The sequence below is a fragment of the Brassica napus genome, chromosome A6 (assembly GCF_020379485.1).
Source record: "Brassica napus cultivar Da-Ae chromosome A6, Da-Ae, whole genome shotgun sequence".
Classification (NCBI taxonomy): domain Eukaryota; kingdom Viridiplantae; phylum Streptophyta; class Magnoliopsida; order Brassicales; family Brassicaceae; genus Brassica; species Brassica napus.
In genome coordinates this window covers 9914404-9934645 of record NC_063439.1, presented here as the reverse complement: position 1 = coordinate 9934645, position 20242 = coordinate 9914404, and the positions used below count along the sequence as shown (strand labels likewise).

Sequence of the window (20242 nt, the reverse complement as noted above, 5' to 3'; positions counted from 1 at the left end):
GCTCTTACCCATGGCAACATGGACATTTGTCATGGATCCATAATTTTTTTGTGTGTTGTTTTAAACATCCACTCAATCTATTTAATTATAAAAAAAATGCTCATAATTAAATAAACTTAATTTACTTATTAAAAACAAAATAATAAGAAATATGTATTTTCATTATTACTTTTGGGATATTTTTTTCTATTTGTTCCGGATCTTTGAATCAAGTTAAAAAATACCGTGAAAAAAATATAAAAAATATTTATAAAAGAGTCCAAATTTTGTATTTCGCCCAGGGATATTCTATCGGTTAAGACGGCACTGGATATGACCATTAGTGACATGAGTTATTTTATAGATATTATACCGGACGAGTAGTCTAAGAGCATCTCCAACCCCACTTTATTTTTCACTCTAAAATAGAGTTCAGAGTAAAAAATGCTCTAATGGTACTCTATTTCTCACTCTATAATAGAGTGAAAAATAGGTTTACTCCAAATATAGAGTAATTTTTTTTTGTTCATCACTCTATTTTCTATTCTAAAATAAAGTACCATTGGAGTAAATTCAAACTATATTATAGAGTTACTCTATTTTAGAGTAAAAAGTAGAGTAAACCATCGGAGATGGTTTGAGCTTCAGTTTTGAAACTTTTTTAATCAAATATGGAATTTAGGTCCACAAGTCCACAAATTTGTGAAAAAGTCAAATACATTTTTTTATTAATGATGAAGACTGTTTTTTTTTCTGATCATCACAAATGCAGAAGACTTTATACAAAAGAAAACAAGGTGATTGGCGTTAAACTAAAAACGAAAAAGAAAAGACAAAAGTAGAAACCTCGTGAACTTCGTAAAAACACTTTAACGGCGTTTAACCGAACCCCACGTGACTCCGTTAATGATTTCATTATCGGTGGTGAAATGAGACACCTCCTCCTTCTTAACTCTATGTGACCTCTCTCCCTGTTGTATTTCTCATTCTCTCCACACTATCTCTCCACACTATCTCTCTCTCTCTTTCTCTCTCTCTCTAACTTCAAAAAGCGTTTCAGTGGCTTTGATCACATTGCACAAACATGTAAGTTCCTGAATTTCTTATATATACGCATATGTCTAACATTTATGAATGTTTAGGTATATGTCAAATGTATAAACGCAAAAGCGTGTATATTGCAATGTTTTACATTTTGGTTTTGGCTACTGCTGGAATTGTTACAATTGCATATTTATAGCTGCTTTTGGAAACTTTAGTTATAAACATTTTCTTTTGAAAAAGATAAAAATTTCAAATTAATTGCAGTGTTAACAGAGCTTATATGATCAAAGAGTTTTGCGGAAATGGGGAAGAAAGGGAGTGGTGGGTGGTTCTCAACGGTGAAGAAGAAGGTCTTTAGATCCTCTCCGAAAGACTCAAAGGTAACCCAAACACACCTCTAATTATCACATTCATACATTTATCATTATATTACAGCATCATTACTCTTTGTACTACAAACATATTCGGGGAATTTAAGACTTTGTGGGTTATTTAGAAGTTTTGGGATCTAAAATGTAAAATATCAATTAGAGCCATTTACCCCAAGAGAAAGAAGAACTAACAGTAATCAATGTACAGTGTCTAACGTTTAAATTAATTTTAGCAATTCTAACCAAAGATAACTTGAAGGATAAGCTATCCTATATGACCACATAATTATTTCTTAAATTATAAGCAATTTTGGTTTAATGTCTTTTTCTTCTTGAATTAAGCAATATCTATTAGATATGGATATGACTTTAACATTTTCATATGTACGTAATGCACTAAACCTTTGTTACTTTTTGTTTATTTTTACTCAGTTTTATTAACCTGAAATATTAAACAAACAAATTAACTCATTTTACATGGCTCTATTTAGAGAGGGACATACAACTCTGTACGTTTTTGTTGCAATGTGACCATTTTTCTTTTTTGTTTGCACTAATTAACGAGTGTCCATAAGATATATGTGTATTTTAGCTTAAAACGGGGGGTAATGATATGATCGTTCATCGTATAAATGTTTCGACAAGTGAGCTAGAAAAATTAAATGCAAAGACCGTAGTTATTGATTAAAAGCCGAAAAGATTGGTCCCCCTGTGAAAGAGATGGACTAATTAAGGAGGCTCTCCTTATAAGAGCACTGAAATATGATTTTCCTGACACCCAAAAAAAAACTTTTTTTCCTTCTCCCAAATTTCATGTGCATTGCTTTGTTCCCTCGCCATCACTCCACCCCATTTAATCCCCACCTATTGATATACGTATGTTTATGTCAACTTGTATCCATAGATAGGCAAATATCTTCACATTACTATAGCATAGGTCCCTTTTTTTACCAATATCCAAAGTTTAGCCCGATTGTCTTTGTCCTTTTCTATTTATTTTGGATTCCAGTTCTAACGGTCTAACCCTTATTATTGTTTCTCGACAGCTATATTTTTTTATAGCAATTTCAATCTCACTCCAATTTTAATTATAAAATAGACTTTAAAATAAAATAAAAAATTCTCTTATCACACTCCAATTTTACTCCATAATAGAATAAAAATAAAATTATTCTAAAAAGAGATAATATATTTATTTTTTCTTCATAATTCTATTTACTCCCCTATTATGCAATTATGTCATTTTGAAAACAAGGTAATATATTGGAGATGTTCATAGAGGGATAAACAGTGATTATTCCCATGTCCAATTCAATGATCTTTTCTGTCCTAACAACTAAAGACCCTGATTTAGATATCTTTATATATATATGTATTATATAATATTAAAATAGACGATTTAAAAGAGTCTTAAATATTTTAAATGTATATTTTTATAAGTTTTTAAAAATATTACTCACAAAACTTAAAAGGAAAAAGTTTAATAAAACCTCGAAATTAAAATAATTAAGGTTCAAAATCGCCTTTTCGTCCTGGAGACAATTAAAATATTGAATTGGTCATGTATGCGTCTATAAAAATATTGTTATACATTTATTCAATTGTGTTTGAATTTGTCATTTGTCAAATTAGTATAGTGATTTATGTATCACATAGAAAGTCACCACGTGCACATAACGAAGTAAATGCAGTAGTTCTAGTAACAAAGTTGAAGACTTTGGACGTAAATACAAAATAAATAAAGAAACGGAAATTAAAAGGACGTAATATGCCAATTAAACTTGTAAAGATGAATATTTCAAATGATGATGATCATTGTTATGTCACGTTTAATTTAAACACATGCAGAGAGAAAACAACATTAGCAACAATACCGCCGTCAGGTGGCAGCAGCAACACGATACGCAAGAAGTCGTGTCTTTTGAAAATTTTCCAGCGGAAAGTTCGCCGGAAATATCCCATGACGTTGAGAGCACAGCTTCGACACCGGGAACAACCGTTGGAGAGAGAAAGCACGCCATGGCTGTGGCTATAGCCACGGCAGCTGCTGCTGAAGCCGCCGTTGCTGCAGCACAAGCCGCAGCTAAAGTCGTTCGTCTTGCCGGCTACAACCGTCAGACAGAGGAAGATACAGCCGCAGTGCTCATCCAATCGCACTACAGGGGGTATTTGGTAACTTTCCTGATACCTAATTTTGTTTTGCTATAAATAAATAATTTTCAACTCTCACGACCACCTTCAAAAATCGAAATACTTTTTGTTTTAAATCATAGTATAATTAAATTCATTTCGTACTACGATTACACCCGTGTTAACTGAAATTTGTATACAAATTCGTTGATTAACGTAGCTCATTCATTCATCGTAACTTGTAGTTGTAAACTAATCCTAAACCAGCAATATTAAGAAATAAACCGGTTTGTCCAAGGTTATGATTTTCTTTTGGGGTTTCATCTCTCTATTGTAGGCGAGACGAGCACTTCGTGCCTTAAAAGGGCTAGTTAGGCTACAAGCATTGGTACGTGGCAACCACGTACGAAAACAGGCACAAATGACAATGAAATGCATGCAAGCTCTGGTTCGTGTCCAAGGCCGAGTGAGAGCGAGAAGGCTCCAAGTTGCTCATGACCGGTTTAAGAAACAGTTTCAAGAAGAAGAGAGGCGATCTGGGATGGAAAAACCGAACATAGGTATATATATTGAATTGATTTTGGTACAAAATCAGATATACATATATATATATATATATATATTTTGTTTTTGAAACATAGACATATATATATATATATATACACTTATGATGGTGAAAATAAAATTTGTAATTGTGTGGTTTGTAGGGTCTACGAATCTCCAAACCGAACGAGAGAAACCCAAGAAATTGCACGAAGTGAACCGAACCAGCCTGTACCAAACTCCAGGAAAGGTAATGTGGAATAATCTTGGACACTCCAAAATATTTTTTAGAACATATTACTATAATTGTAAATTATATTTTGAGTATATACAGGAAAAAGAGAAGAGTGAAGGAATGATGAAAAGAGAGAGGGCTCTTGCTTATGCATACACCTACCAGGTTGGGCATCTCTCTTTTTCAGTTTGGATAAAATTGAACTTTGGATGTTAATGTTATACATGAAATCAGAAATATATGTATTATTTGCATACTTATGATTACGGTTTTCATATTGAAGCGGCAAATGCAACACACATATGACGACGAGACAATTGGATTTTCTGTCAACGGGCTTGATAGAACTCAATGGGGTTGGAACTGGCTTGACCATTGGATGTCTTCCCAACCATACACGGGCCGTCAAACCGGTCCGGGTTCCAGTCCCGGTCCTGGACTGTACAATCCTCCTCCGTATCCGCCTTTCCCCACAGCAGCAGCAACCACGGCTGGTACTACCACACCTGATGATGTATCTGAGAAGACAGTGGAAATGGATGTGACTACTCCGACTAGCCTGAAGGAGAGGATAATCGGTCTGACTGATCGAGAATATATAGACGTTGGATCATATAGACCAGCCCATAAGCAACGTAAAAGTCCAAGCCATATACCAAGCTATATGACTCCAACCGCATCAGCAAAGGCTAAAGTTCGAGACCAAGACACGACCGTCAAGATTCAAGGTACTTCTTTTATGCCGTATTGGAACTCCTCGACCAAAAACGGGTCGATTAATGGATCGGGCTGTGATTCGTCAAGTTCTGCTGGAGTAGTAGCAACTGGTTATCCCGGTCTGAGGAGTCCTATCCCGAAAATGGATTTCCGTAAACCGGTTAGTCCTAGTCAAAGTCCTACTGGGGTTGGGAAGAGAGGCTGGAGGCATGATCTCTAGAAGAAGTATCTGATTTTTTTGGTTTCTTGAAATAAAAATGTACAAGTCTGTGTTTTTGGTTAAGTTTCTTGTTTCAATATATCTTCTTTACATAATTGTATTATATGAAATTAATAAATGAACATGTCTTCTCTTGACTTCCTGAATGATGTAATATCGGCTTGGTCTATGTACAAGTCTGTGTTGTTGCTATTTCAAATACCTGCCGAAGAATTAATTACTTGCAAATGATATGGTGCAGCACTGCCTTCACGCAACCCTCTTTTACTCTGAAAAAGATGGCTAGCTGTCCATTTACTTGGACCGGGAAATAGACTATCGTTATGCAAAGTTTGATCTAGTGTATATAATTCGGCGGGAAACCTAAAGCAAAAAGAGTATAAAAAATTCCCACTGAACTAAATTAAATGCTTTTGATATGTCAATTTTCATTGCACATATTGGTGATATGTTCTCTTTGTGATAGTCTTTCACTATCTTTGTTGTAAGTAACAGATTGTTTTGGGGTAATGAACTTCAGATGCATTTTTTTAGTCTGTTTGCAAGGGTTTTTGAGACTCCCTTATACATAACATTACACAAAGAGATCGACATGTAATTTTCATATTTTTACAAAATGACGCTGATCCGTTGGATGAGGAATATAATCAGAGAGGTGGTTGATCATAGTTCTACTGAAAACAGGGGATGAGACTAAAGTTGGGGCCGCCGTCAGCAGATCAAAGAGGTTCTTAACAACCTGGTAGATGACCGTCCAAGGCCACATATCAGTATGAGATTTGAGAGATTTTTTCAGGATTTTTTGACTCACGAGCCAGATGACTATCATGATATGACAGTGGAAGAACTGGAAGTTCTTTTGCAATCCAGATGTGGGTCAAAGGATATTTCGCATCTTGAGCAGGAAGTGACTTAAGGGGAAATTAAAAACATTATTTGTTATGCTAAATGACAAATCCCCGAGGCCTGATGGATTCACAAGTGAGTTCTATAAGGCTTCATGGGAAACAGTGGAGAATGACTTCACGGCAGCGATCCAATCTTTCTTCATTAAGGGTCTTCTTCCCACAATCAACATATTTTCGGTTAGCTCATGAGGCTATATATAAACCACACACTTGCGCAAAGTATAGATCATTGATCGAACAAATACTAGGTAACAATCTAGTTTTGGTAGTTGTTTGTCTGAGACTAAAAACACGAAGTGCAAATATGATTGTGAGAGATATCTTGAAGAGTGTCACCTGAGATAACAATGTTAATATTTATTTGGAACTTCAAAGACCAGCTAATACCGAGTAATTTTCAGGTTCTTAATTAACATCTAATACCCTTTTGTTTAGGAGTTTGATGATGTATTAAAACCTTATTATGTCCTTCATTAACTTTCAATGCTCTGTTTTTATGAGTTTTAGTGTTTTACCAAAAATATTAGTTTAGACGATTTTTGTAAGAAAACAAAAGATATTTTCACCAATGATTCAAATTTTATCAGTCACTTTTGTTTTTAAATAATTTTTACATTTAAAAAAAAGTGCTATGTTGCAGTTTTATATAATGATGAGCAAAAATAGAGAGAATTATGTGGTTTCAGGCACCATGTGCAGCAAAACATTTTTTAAATTATATTAAAAACAAAATTTTGTTAATATATTAGTTTTTATTACCAATAATTTCATTTTAGTTTTATTTAATTAAACATAAAATTAAGATAAAAATTGATATTTAAGAATATATATGTATATATTTAAAATTAAAATCTTGGATAGAATTTTTTATCTATTTCTTTTGGTTACAATATATTAAATAATTTTTAATAAAATTAAGAGAAAATTATCAGATATAACAAAATGTATAATTATCAAAAAAGTACAACTAAATAGTATTAGTTGCATTTGTATATATTAAAAAGAAATTAATGGTATAATAGGATTATAATTTTTTTCTTTAAATGCATAAATTTTGAAAACAAATATTTAGTAATAAAAATGTATAAATAAAAGAATAGAATTAAATAATATTTCAAAATTTGTAAATATTTTCATATAGTAAAATTACATATGCATACTTCCCATAAAGTCTACACTTACAATCTATTAAAACAAGAAATTTGATAGTTCCATAATATAACTTATTAGCTTTTAAAATCTGTTCATGGCCGCTAAGAGTAAACTTCGTGTTACTGTAGACTGACAAAGAAGTCTACAATCTAGATTATTCTTTGCAATTAAATTTTTTGTAGGTTATTTTTTATTCAAAATATTTTGGTGAGTAGACTGCACAATAAATATATAAAAGAATGTTAGTTTTGCAATTGACAAGAATTTTCTTAGAATTTGACTTCGTAGAGTGGACTTCATTGGTAATCTATTTATTTCAAAAAATGTAAAAGGTTAGGATTTGCAACCGACCAATTTTGACTTTCTTAGAATTATTTTTTCAAAAGTAATTTTGACTTTCCAGAAATAGACTTCATCTCAAGTCCACTTGAAAACATAGTTTTGTGTTGACCATAATCTTCTTTTGAAGCTTACTTTTTTAGCAGAGAAAGACATAATTAGAAGTATACATTTGATAGTTGTTCAAAAAAGAAAGAAGTCTTCACTTGATTTAATTTTTGGTCAGTCTTTTAATTTCTTAGTTAAACACAAAAATAACTAATCTTTGTAGAGTAGCTTCTGGTGATGTCTACAAAAAAAAATCAAAGTTTTGGTCAAATGCAAAAACTAATCTTTCGTAGATTTATAGTTAAATATGTTGTATGCAGACTTCAGATGAAGTTTACGTTAAAAAGTCAAAGATACAATTAAATGAAAAAACTAACCTCTTATACACAGATTTCTTTATAAGTCTACTACATTTATTTTTTCAAAAGTAAGTTTGTAAACTTCTCGTGAAATCTACGGAGTAAAAAAATTAATTTGGTCAATTGCAAAAACTAAATGTGCATTGACTGACAAACTGTTAAGTAAGTATACATCTAACTGTACACATACAAGTAAGTCTGTTGGCGCGACACATATATGAACAACGGCAAAAACCAAGTGATTATAGTTACCTTTTCTAGTGTAAGTTTGTTTCCACACTTTCTCACCGTCCAAACTTCGAAGATCACCAAAATAAAATATAGTTTAGTGTTACTAACTGAAAAATCACCAAAATATGAAAGTTGTGTGTTTGAAAATGAAGGTTATAAGAGTTTTTAGATGAAATTAAAGTGGAAATGAGAAGGAATGAGGTTTAATTGGTGTAGAATGAGGAAAAAAGAACACAAACTCAATGTTTAAGCTTTTAAGATTCAAATCGGTTATAAGAGTTTTTTTTAACCGCTATTTACAACCGATTTGAATTTTTCTTTTGTCAGCAACATATGAGTCTGTTATGTTGCTGACAAAAAAAAAAGATTCAAATCGGTTGTTAATAATGGTTAAAAAATTGATGATAATAGCATTTTTATAAGTAAATATAAATATTTAGGATGTATGGGTTTTAACATTTATAAAAAATAAAAGAAATTTAAAATAATGGTATTTTTGTATATATTTGAAACAATTAAAGATTATGTTTGAACTCCTTGGCAAAATATTGTTAAAAAGGGTCATGTTTGTATTTGACCTCAAATTGTAGGTCATTTTAGTAAAACCTCATATATTTAATTGCTAACTAAAAAAGAGGTGAATTAATTTAATATGACTCACTGTTATGTTATTAATTGACAAAACTAAAAATGACCCAACCACATGTTTAATTTGTTGCACCAAAAAGATCTGTTGGTGATAGACGAATCACACATATAATTGGATGCACCAAAAGGATCCGCTGCTGTTAGACGTAATTGACGACATCAATTTGTACAAATGATGATCGCTCTCATTATAGTAACCACTCCAAAAAGCTCTCGAGTCAAAGAGAAATGATAGAGAAGAAAACATCATTGAATAGTATTGTTTTATTAGAAAATATAATAAATAATTCCATGGCTGTCCAAAGACGTGCTTTGCTTAAATCATTGTATGTTCCTTCATTTTGTTTTTTTTTTTGTTTTATTCTTACTTCTATTTTTTTTTGTTAAAAAAGTGTACACCCTCAAATTATTATCTATTTGAAGCACGCACGATATTATCATAAGCTTGATACCATATTTGTACCTTGCAAAAAAAAAAAATGCAAACGAAAAACTCTTATGAGATAGGGCAATTCCCTTAAATACCCCTTTTAATTTTTTTCACCAAAATAATCTTAAAAATGAGCAAAATAGTTTTTTTTAATAGTTTTTTTAATATTTTTTTTAGTATTGATTTATTATTTTAAAAAAATTTAAACATCATACTCAAAACTTCACCCTTGACTATAAACCATAAGTTTAGATTAGTTAACTATAATGTATAAATGTATATTTACCTTTTAATTTTTGGTCATTTGACTTCTTTTGTGAAAATAAACTAAAAAACGACTATATTAAGGTATTTCTCTAATGAAATATGTCTGTTTTAAGTGGTTCAATTATGTTAAAAATATTTTAAACTTAATTAGTTTACATATTAAAGTACCAATATTAGGTAAAATAATATATTTGAGAAATTTAGCAATGGTGGATTTTCTAACCGAGTTGGTTCACTTTTTCCAAAAAGAAGAAAGTGAAAACTTTATGTATGTTTATATGTTTTTCAGTATCTTTTAATAACTTTAATTACTAAAGTTTACTGTTTTTGTTATCGATAGGTAAAAGAGAAAATTGAGAAAAAAGGACACTTTGAACTTGGATTTGTCACACTAAGATTTGTAGAAGATTTTTTATGAAAATAAGATTTTTGTTCCTGTAAATACCAAACTACCCTTAATTTACCAATTAAGTAGAATTAAAATTATATATTAAAATTTTCGTAATATATTTTAAATGGGTAAATATTTTAAATAAAAATAACAAAACTTAAAAAAAAAAATAACAAAAGGGGAATTTTTTGGCCAATACCCTAATTTATTTTTCTCCTCCTCTTCTCCACCGTAGAAGAAAGCCCCTTCCATGGCGATTTAGGGTTCAACAGAGAGAACCCTTGCTCTTCGTTGGAGTTTCATCTACCCATAGTTTCGAATCGCTTTTTTCATCTTCCTCTTTGATTTCAGTGAAGATACAACGAAATCCAAGTGTTCTTCCTCTTTGTTGGTGCGAAAACTTAAGGTGCCAGGTCTATTGGTTATTGATACACCTGGTCACGAGTCCTTCATGAATCTGTGGTCAAGGGGTTCAAGTTTGTGCGACCTTGCAATTTTGGTGGTTGACATAACGCATGGGTTGGAGCCACAAACCATAGAATCTCTAAATCTATTGAGAATTCCTAACTACTTCAGTATGATAATTCTTAACCCTATTTTAAAATGGTCGAACAGTGTACTGTCCTGGAGGTCAAAGTTATAGAAGGCCATGGAACAACGATTGATGTTGTGTTGGTAAACTGTGTACTTCATGAAGGTGATCAAATCGTCGTGTGTGGGTTACAGGCAAGTATAAACCTTGTGATCTATAACCAAAAAAGTCATGCACTGGGTACAGTGATAGACTTAGAACTTTGAAAAGTAATAGTATTTCTTCTTCTTCTGTTTCAGGGACCTATAGTCACAACGATTAGAGCGTTACTGACACCTCATCCAATGAAGGAGCTACGGGTGAAGGTACTTTCAAATTCTCCACTTCATTTGTCCTTTTGACTGGTTTTTCTTCACATATATGGTTCATTTAAATTGTTTTCTTATTTCTTTGTCTGATGTTTCAGGGTACTTATGTGCATCATAAAGAAATAAAGGCTGCACAGGGTATAAAAATTACAGCGCAGGTGATTGAGCAGACTCCACAATTATCTTAGTTGCTAGTTTTTGCAGTTAAATTTAATGATATTGTTTCCCTTTTTGGTTTGTGTTTAAAAAAGGGTCTTGAACACGCTATTGCTGGCACTGCTCTGCACGTAACTGAACCTGATGATGACATTGAAGCAATGAAGGAGCAGGCAATGGAAGACATGGAGTCAGTTTTGAGCAGGATTGACAAAAGCGGTGAAGGAGTTTATGTACAAGCGTCTACACTAGGGTCACTGGAAGCGTTGCTTGAATTCTTAAAGTCCCCAGCTGTGAAGATACTTATAAGCGGCATCGGTATAGGGCTTGTGCATAAGACGGATATCTTTAATGTTCACCCCAGTACTTTTAAATTTACGGAAAGATCTTTATGATTTCGCGTTAAACTTTAAATGTCACTTTTGACTCTATTATATGAAAATGCAATATATACAAAACTCAGAAATTAATCGTGGAGCAATCCAGGATTAGTTTTAATTTTTTTATTATACTTTCTAGTATATAAGCTAGTATACGTATCAAAGTAACGTGAATCATATGTGGTATAGTGGTTTATGTGTATAATTTTATCTTGAATAACTCGGGTTCGAGTGGAGGAAAGAACAATTTTGATGATTTTTCATTTTTTTGACTTAGGAAAGAATATACTCTGCGAGATTTAGATTAGATTTCGTGTAGAATTAGGAAAGTACATCTTTAACCGAATATGGAAGTTTCTATATTTTTCGGATTTGCCTACAATATGTATATTACCTTACGCAGAATACAGTAGAGTAGTTGAGAAACATATTATTCCTTTAGGCGTCACATAAGGTAAAAGGAAGAACATGTTATGGCACATAATTTAGATAAGGTATATTATTGAGTTGTGGCTATATATTGTTATCAAGCTGTAGGTATACTGAAGACATCTTTCTTGATTATAACATTTCGAAATATAGCTTGGTTAGAATATATAAGAAATGCTAGTTTACGTTGTATACCCAAGATATATCTATGTATAAAACTTAGTATCTGATTTCTAGACTAAGTAGATGACCAGAATGAGTATTCTAACTGTAGCTAGAAGATAAAATAAAATATGATTCCACTTTTTTTAAAAAAAAAATTTAAACATATATATTGTCATACTTATGTTTTCAATAGATTTCATATTTTTTAACATTTTTAAAATTCAGTTTACTATTTTAATCGTAAAAGAAGGGTAAAAGTTGTCCAGAATTGCCCAAAATATCAGAAGTCCTATTGTGACAAATAAAAATTCAAAGTGTCACATTTTTCCAATTTTCCCTAGGTAAAATCGACCGCAAAAAATAAAAAAGAGGGGAAAAAGGTAGTTTTGAGCGAGAGAGAAAAAAGAAAGAGAGAGCGTTTCTCCGCAAATGAAGGGACTAAAGTGGGTTCGGTCAGAGGTCTCGAGTACAAGACATTGCTCACTTCCTTCCTTAAAATCTCCACCCAATCACTAGCCACTCCCCCCCACCCACTTCGTTCCGCGTGCTCAACGGTCTTCAAAACCAATCTGTCCTTAACACTAGCAAGGGACAAGAGTGAGAGAGGGGTTTCCATTGAACAATCAATCACGGTTTGCAGGTTTGAATCCACTCTCATTACCTTTTTGTCAACTGGGTTCTTTGATTTCAATAAAGTTATCGATTTTCTTAGGTTTAACCTGTGAATTTGAACTGGGTTTTACTCTCCTGGTGTAACAAGTTGAAGCCTTTTTAGTGTTCTTGAGGGTTTTAGTGTAAATTAGTAGTAAACTGGTGTTTTGCTCCCTTTCTTTCCCCATAAACAATTGCACCTTCTCACAAAGTTTCTCTTTTTATTTATTTATTTGTACTAATAAAAGATTCAAAAGAAGATCCTTTTTGCTTCAGATCAAACTGTTTGGTTGCTTTTAGAGAGCTAAGCTATGGATTTCTACTTCTTGTCTGTTTTTTTTTTTTCCTTTTTTTTGGACATTATTCTTGTCTGTTCTTTCTTTTATAAGAATAGTTAAATGGATCAAAGCAAAAGTTATGTTATTGAATATTCATATACTTTAACATTGTTTCCTTGATGGCAACATAATAGATTGTATCCCCTCTTGTTGAACTTGAAAAGCGTTTTCAAATCTGAGGTTATATTGGTTGCTTGTTATCTTTACACTTGGAAGATTACTCTCTTCATACCTTTCGTGTATACGAATAGATTGCTTAGATCTTCTTACATTGTACCGAGTATAGCATTTTGGATAAGATTCTCCTCGTTTATGTTCAGAGATTGTTGTTTTCAAGTGGTCTTAGAGATTAGAAAGAAACAGCGATAAGGAATGGGGATTTATCTATCTTTATTCTTAAGATTTGTGATTTATTTTTTCCACAGTGACTAGAGAAACCGGGTTTGAAATTCTGCTCTCCCTCTATTTGAGAAGAGTGCAGCGGCTACAATGCCAGAGTCAAGGGAAGCATCGAACTACGATGAGGCATCTATGGATCAAAGCATGCTCTTCTCTGATGGTCTTAAGGTGTACATTCTTTCTATGCGTGGAACTTATACATACATTGAAATGAAAATGGTCTAAGCCTCTGCTTCTTTCTCAGGACTTGAGGAATCTGCGAACGCAGTTGTATTCAGCAGCTGAGTACTTCGAACTATCTTACACAACCGACGATAAAAGACACATGTGAGTTTTCTTCAGATTCAGTTCCATGATTGAAACTGTTCTTCCTTTTATTTCTCGTGTTTTAAATGGCAGAGTTGTAGAGACACTCAAAGATTACGCAGTGAAGGCTCTGGTGAATACAGTTGACCATCTAGGCTCCATCACGTACAAAGTCAACGACTTCATCGACGAAAAGGTGGATGAAGTTGCAGAGACCGAACTAAGAGTATCTTGCATCGAACAGGTAAAAGATATATAAGTCACTCACTTTAGATTCTTTGTCTGATTGATTCATCTTCTTCTGGTGGTTACAGAGGCTGAGGATGTGCCAAGAGTATATGGATCATGAAGGACGTTCACAGCAATCACTTGTGATCGAAACTCCAAAGTTCCATAAACGATACATCTTGCCAGCTGGTGAAACTATAAAGACTACCAATCTTGACAAGCTTAAGTACTTTGGAAGCAGCTTAGAGGATGCAGATGACTGGAACCAGTTTCGAAATGGTAACTTTGATCCTCTCTTTGTTTCTGTTATGTTCGGACATAAGTTGGTTTCTTGATTTGGTTTGGTTTCTCTTGAAGCTGTGCGTGCTACAATCCGGGAAACGCCTCCTCCTCCTCCTCCACCCGTTAGGTAAAGACTCCAACATCAAACCAACATCTTGAAACACAAAATTGTGATGACTTTTTTTAACACATGTTCTTGCAGAAAATCAACATCTCAGGCTTCATCTCCACGGCAACCACCTCAGAGATCAGCAACCTTTTCGTTTACGTCCACTATTCCAAAGAAAGAACAAGGTAGAAACCGCAATAGCTCTGTTTTGTTTTCTTTAAATAATGATATTATTTTTAATGTATGGTTGTGTGTGTGTGTCATATAATCAGATAAGAGATCAGTGTCACCGCATCGGTTTCCGCTACTAAGGTCAGGATCAGTGGCTACCAGGAAGTCAGCATCAATCAGCAGGCCAACTACACCAAGCAAGAGCAGATCTATAACTCCTATACGGGTAAGGATAACTAAGTGAAGTATTCTGTTTTTTTTTTCATCAGTTTGTCGTTTCTTGATTCTTGTTTTGTGTTTTTTTCAGTACCCTTCAGAACCAAGAAGATCAGCTTCGGTTCGGGTTGGATTCGAGAAAGAAAACCAGAAAGAAACAGAGCAGCAGCAGCAACCAAGTAAGAGCAAACGACTGCTTAAGGCTTTGCTTAGTCGACGCAAAACCAAGAAAGACGACACTCTCTACACTTTCTTGGACGAATACTGAAGGAGTTTTATTTGTGGAACCGGTTAACTTAACCGGAAAATTGTCAATTTCCCTTTTTCTATTTAATTAATAAATATATATTATAGAGAAAAAAAATCTATTATTATATTACATTGTTGCGAAAATAGATTTATGTAAGCCGCGCTAGTAAAATGTGAATGCAGTTTCTAAGATTTTTTTTTTTTGGTAAAATGTTAAAATCAGTTTCCAAGATTTTCTCTTGAATTAGAACCAAACTGAAGATTAAATATTCACGCTGACTTCCTGGTATCTAAGATATATCTCATACGGTTCAACCTTCCTTTAGGAAACTACACCGGTAAATAGTAGAAGCCAACCAAGAAAACTTAAAACGGACCGTTAAAGGGCTGAACTGAACTTTCAATTCTTTGACTCTCTAACTCTATACGCAATTAAATGATAAAATGAGCACTCACAAATGCAATTTATTTTAGTTACATTTTTGGTTTACAAAGATTTAATAGATTTCATTTCAATACGGTCGGTTACTCAGTTTACAGAATTTTCCATAATGTTTTCTTCGTCGGTAGGTGGAGGCGGAGGTGGAGGGTTATCTCTTGGGTCTGGGTGTGGTCCTGGATAATCCATCATTTTATGACCATACAGCTCTTCAACCTATTATTATACATTATTTTGCATCACCAACATTTATTTTTAGAAAAATAAAAATGACGACTGAATATTTGAGACAAGAAAAACAATGGAAATAGTATTTCCGAAACACAAATAAAACAACATACCTTGTTCTCAGCAACTTCGTGACCCTCCTCCAATCCTAATAATTTGTATATGATACACATGTTGGTTGGGATCAACCTAATTATTCATAAGTAGAAAAAGTAGATATAGCAATTTTATATATTAAAAAGTTGAAAATATTTACATAATATTATAGAAAACAAAATAAACAGTTTAATTTTACCTTACTATATAATTTTACTAATTTTGTTGGTATACAAATTAAATTACCTGAAGAGCACAATGAAAGCACGAGCAAGAACGATATAAACATCACAAGCTTCATCCTTCAAGCCTTTTGGGTGAAAATGAAGCCTTAATTCTTAAGTTGTTTAGAAACTAATACATGCTTCTATATATTTATAGTGTAAATGTTTGCCAAAAAAAAAATTAAAAGTGTTAATGTTTGCCACAAAAAAGTTTTAGTGTTTGCCATTTGGCTTTGTAGGTTGAATTCGAAAGTTTGACTGGCCGTAAATTAATTGTTTACTTAAACAGTTTTTTTTTGTCAACTACTTAAACAAGTTAAGAACTTAAAACACACATTATTTGTTTTTTACTAACGATCAATAATAGTAGTCAAAGTTACTCATGACGTAACCGTTACTATCCTCGGAAAACACATATTTTTCTTCTAAATGTTCTTCTTATTATTTTGTTTTTGGTTTGACAATTTTTTTTATTTTTAGGTAAAAACTTTTATTTTTTTGGTAAAAACTTTTTTTTTTTGCTTTTACAAAATTTTTTGTTTGGGTTTATAACTTATGCATGATTAAAAAGATTAGAACGTACCTAAAAAAAACAAACACAAAAACTCACACAAGAAACTCAAATGAGCCTCATTAACATCAGCATAGCTAAGACGTATTTTTTAATTTTTATTTTTAAAATAAATAAAAATCTAAAATAAAGATGAGTTTTGCTTCAATGTATATTTCTAAAATAAAGATCTCTAAATATAGAACAAAATATAAAAGAATGCTATATTTTCTCTATTTAAAATATAATAATTTCTATTTTACAAGCAAAAATAGAAATGGATTAGAGTGATTTTAACTCTAAATACTATTATAGAGAAAATCAACATCCCGCACTCCCATCTCCACAGCAACGACCTCAGCGGTCAGCAAGCTTTTCGTTTACGTCCACATTCCGAAGAAAGAACAAAGTAGAAACGACAATAGCTCTGATTTTTTTGTTTGAATAACAATCTTGAATTACAATAGTTATGTGTGTGATATAATCAGATAAGAGATCGCTTTCACCGCATCGGTTCCCATTACTAATTTACTAGGATCGAGATCAGTGGCTACGTGGCAATCAGCATCAATCAGCCGGCCAATGAAACCAAGCAAGAGCAGATCTATAACTCCTTAGGCTTTGCTTAGTCAAAGAAATACGACAATGTCTACACTTTCTTGAACTAATACCGACGGAGTTTTATTTGTGCAACCGGTTCACTTAACCGGGAAACTGAACATGAATTCGGTTTCTATGAATATTTTTAGACTTCCAAACTTGGCATATCATATACGGTTTTACTTTTCCTTGCGAATCTAAACGGGTAAATAATAGAGCCAACCAAGAAGACTTAAACCGTACTGTAAAAGGGTTGAAGTTTGAATTCTTTGATTCTCTAATTCTAAACATAATTAAATGATAAAATAAGAGCTCACGAATGCAATTTATTTAATTATATGTTTTACAAAGATGGGATGGATTTCAATATTCAGTTAACATAATTTTCCATCATGTTTTCTTCGTCGGAATGTGGAGGCGGAGGAACTGTCGGGTCGTGTCCTGGGTTTGGGCCCGTTGGAGGATAATCCATCATTCGATCACTATACAGCTCTTCAACCTATTATCACATTTTATCTAGCGTCACCAACGTTATTTTTAGGTAAATTTACACAAAGAGTTCAAGTTGTACACGTATTTTTATTTTAAAAACTGACGACTGATATATTTATTTTAAATCATTGACGACTCTTGAAACAAGAAAAACAATGAAAATACAAAGGGTCCCTACAAGGAAGAACACTTTGTTATTGAGATTAATGCATACCTTGTTCGAGGAAAAGAGGTCGTTATCAGCAATTTCGCGACCCTCCCCAAATCCTAATAATATATATACAAAGTTCATATTGATTTTAGATATTGAAATTGGAAAATATTTACATCATACTTTCAGAAAACCAAAATAAACAGTTTTCACACACTCTTAATATATCATGTTACTTACTGCTTTAATGTTTGAAGATATTTTTAGTATACAAATTTAATTACCTGAAGAGCACAATGAAAGCATGAGCAAGAACGATATGAAAACCACAAGCTTCATCTTTAAACGCCTTATTCTGCTATTGTATTTAAGTTGTTTAGAAACTAACTACCCATGCTTCTGTGTGTATATATACACTTATCACTATTAATGTTGTTGCCACTTGGTCTTGTAGGTTGAATTTAAAAGATTGACTGCCAAAAATAGTTGTTTACTTTAAAAATTTTAAAACATATATTAGTTGTCTTTGTTGGTTTTAGAAGTAAATTTTTTTTGTTTTACAACTGTTTTAGAAGTAAATTAAACACACAAAGAATATAATTTCATATATATTAAAAGTGAAGTATTTGTCATTAATGTGTTCACACTATATTTGGTACGTGACAGTCTCACATTAATTTCAATTTGAATATGTTGACATCTCGGCTTTACTATCATTTAAGAATTAATACGTTCACATACTAATTTTTTAAATTTCACCGCATATAACTTAATGTGTTCACACTAAATTTTTTTAATCAGCTCATTTTTAGTTCTTGCGTTTTTAATATTTGTATTTATGAACTGAAATTCTCTCTGTACAACTATTGAATAATATTATTTAGAAAGAAAAAAATTACAAAATCATTAAGATTCACATCAACTAAAATGCTGGAATGAAATGTTTTTAGAAATTGAAAGTTTCGTATCTTGCCGAACTTAGCCATGGTTGATGCTTTTGTTCACAAATGCAATAAATAATTGTGATTGATATGAATTAAGAAAACTAAAGTAAAGAACACCACACATAAACTCGGATCTTTAGTTTAGCCAAATATTGATTTTCTTTGCTGAGTTTTCATATCAACCAAGAATTATAAACATAGTCAGATTGCTAGAAAAAATAAAAATTAAAAGCTTTTAAAAATAGAAAATTCGTAAAATCAATTGAAAAACAAAATTCAGATGCCGAGTGAATAAATCACATTATTTTTTACGCAACTCTAACATTTTTTACTCAATTGTATCATTTTTTAATTATATTTATCAAGACACTTTATAAGAAATACACGTTATTGGTTATAGACTATATTGCAACATGCCCAACAAATATTGAAAGTTTCGTATCTTGTCGAACTTAGCTATGTTAACAATTTTGCAACATGTCCAACAATATTGACACGACATCCAACCATTTTTATTGCTATTCTTAAAATATGGTCCAATAATTATGTATGTTAAATAAGCCCATAATATTTGTTCTATATTTATTTATTTTGCTCTATATTATTAGAAGAAAGTAAGTTTGGGTAAATTATCTGGATTCGAAGAATCGAACCAAACTAGATCTGAAAGTAATATTAAGCACAAACTAAAACTGATTAAGTAGTTAGATGGATCTAAAAGTTTAACATCTAGATAACCATACCCGAATCTGATCCAAACTAAAATATTTCTGATACCAAAAATATCTAAATCACAATTATATACTTAAATATGTTAATTATTTTAAATTTATATATCAGATATTCAAAAATATGAAAATATCTAAAAAATATCAACATAGTCACAAGTAAATATCTAAAAATAACAAAAAATGTTTAAAATACTGAAACTATTAATTTTTTTCTCCATCCAAATATTTAAATTGAACTAATTTTATGTAAATTTAAATATTTAGCTTTACATTATTCAAAATTTTATGTCTTATATTATTTATTTCGGATTTTAAGGATTTAAATATATTTGGATTTGTTAAAAATACATGATTAAAATGGGTACCTGAACTCGAATCCGAACCAAACCTGCAATGATTCAAACAAAATCAGAATAGATCAACTGAATCCGAACGGATATATGAATGTTCATCCCCATAAAAAGCTATGGGGAATAATATCTTAGTACAACATATAATAAATAATCTAATAAACTGTTTCACTCCGCACACAATGCGGGTTACTACCTAGTAGCAAAATATATCTGTGAAAATTTAATGTAAAAGACTAGAAACACAAGGTCTTTAAAACAAGAGAGAATTTCATGTTTACCACTTTCACGGTACTATTATTCATCTTTACCACCACTAAAAGAACATTTTCAAAATATAATTTTTATTAAGTGGCAAAAGACTATTATAACTTTGTTCTCTATATAAATTATGTTTGAAACTATTTTTTAATTTATTTTATATATTTTCTAAGTATTTATTTATA

The 20242-nt window shown here is 31.8% G+C and overlaps 3 protein-coding genes and 2 long non-coding RNA genes across 7 annotated transcripts; 3 read left to right on the top strand and 2 right to left on the bottom strand.

Annotated features, from left to right (window-relative positions):
* Positions 1 to 798: 798 nt before the first annotated feature.
* On the top strand, positions 799 to 5376 carry LOC106347426 (protein IQ-DOMAIN 21). 3 transcript variants are annotated; one of them, XM_048782598.1, is made up of 8 exons: positions 799 to 1065; positions 1288 to 1403; positions 3243 to 3566; positions 3862 to 4084; positions 4232 to 4317; positions 4393 to 4467; positions 4586 to 5030; positions 5121 to 5376. In XM_048782598.1, the coding sequence occupies exons 2-8, from the start codon at positions 1326 to 1328 to the stop codon at positions 5237 to 5239; spliced, it is 1350 nt and encodes a 449-aa protein (XP_048638555.1). In that variant the 5' UTR covers positions 799 to 1065; positions 1288 to 1325; the 3' UTR covers positions 5240 to 5376. The 3 variants fall into 3 exon arrangements, with proteins under 3 accessions (XP_048638555.1, XP_013642406.2, XP_013642407.2); XM_013786952.3 differs by having other exon boundaries at positions 4586 to 5376; XM_013786953.3 differs by having other exon boundaries at positions 924 to 1065; positions 4402 to 4467; positions 4586 to 5376.
* A 5239-nt stretch (positions 5377 to 10615) lies between these two features.
* Positions 10616 to 11673, top strand: LOC106414367 (eukaryotic translation initiation factor 5B-like). Its single transcript, XM_013855040.3, has 4 exons — positions 10616 to 10738; positions 10844 to 10909; positions 11011 to 11070; positions 11164 to 11673. The coding sequence occupies exons 1-4, from the start codon at positions 10616 to 10618 to the stop codon at positions 11461 to 11463; spliced, it is 549 nt and encodes a 182-aa protein (XP_013710494.1). The 3' UTR covers positions 11464 to 11673.
* A 1835-nt stretch (positions 11674 to 13508) lies between these two features.
* Positions 13509 to 15183, top strand: LOC106347424 (protein ABIL2). Its single transcript, XM_048782597.1, has 8 exons — positions 13509 to 13598; positions 13675 to 13757; positions 13830 to 13980; positions 14051 to 14243; positions 14322 to 14373; positions 14449 to 14540; positions 14628 to 14752; positions 14834 to 15183. The coding sequence occupies exons 1-8, from the start codon at positions 13521 to 13523 to the stop codon at positions 15008 to 15010; spliced, it is 951 nt and encodes a 316-aa protein (XP_048638554.1). The 5' UTR covers positions 13509 to 13520; the 3' UTR covers positions 15011 to 15183.
* Positions 15184 to 15428: 245 nt separating this feature from the next.
* Positions 15429 to 16128, bottom strand: LOC106351641. The gene is made up of 3 exons (XR_001271342.3): positions 16001 to 16128; positions 15772 to 15806; positions 15429 to 15646 (listed from the first exon to the last, which is right to left on the bottom strand). It is a non-coding gene; the product is annotated as an uncharacterized LOC106351641 (long non-coding RNA).
* Positions 16129 to 17434: 1306 nt separating this feature from the next.
* LOC106351640 lies at positions 17435 to 18172 on the bottom strand. Its single transcript, XR_007340342.1, has 3 exons — positions 18056 to 18172; positions 17835 to 17887; positions 17435 to 17627 (listed from the first exon to the last, which is right to left on the bottom strand). It is a non-coding gene; the product is annotated as an uncharacterized LOC106351640 (long non-coding RNA).
* Positions 18173 to 20242: the final 2070 nt, after the last annotated feature.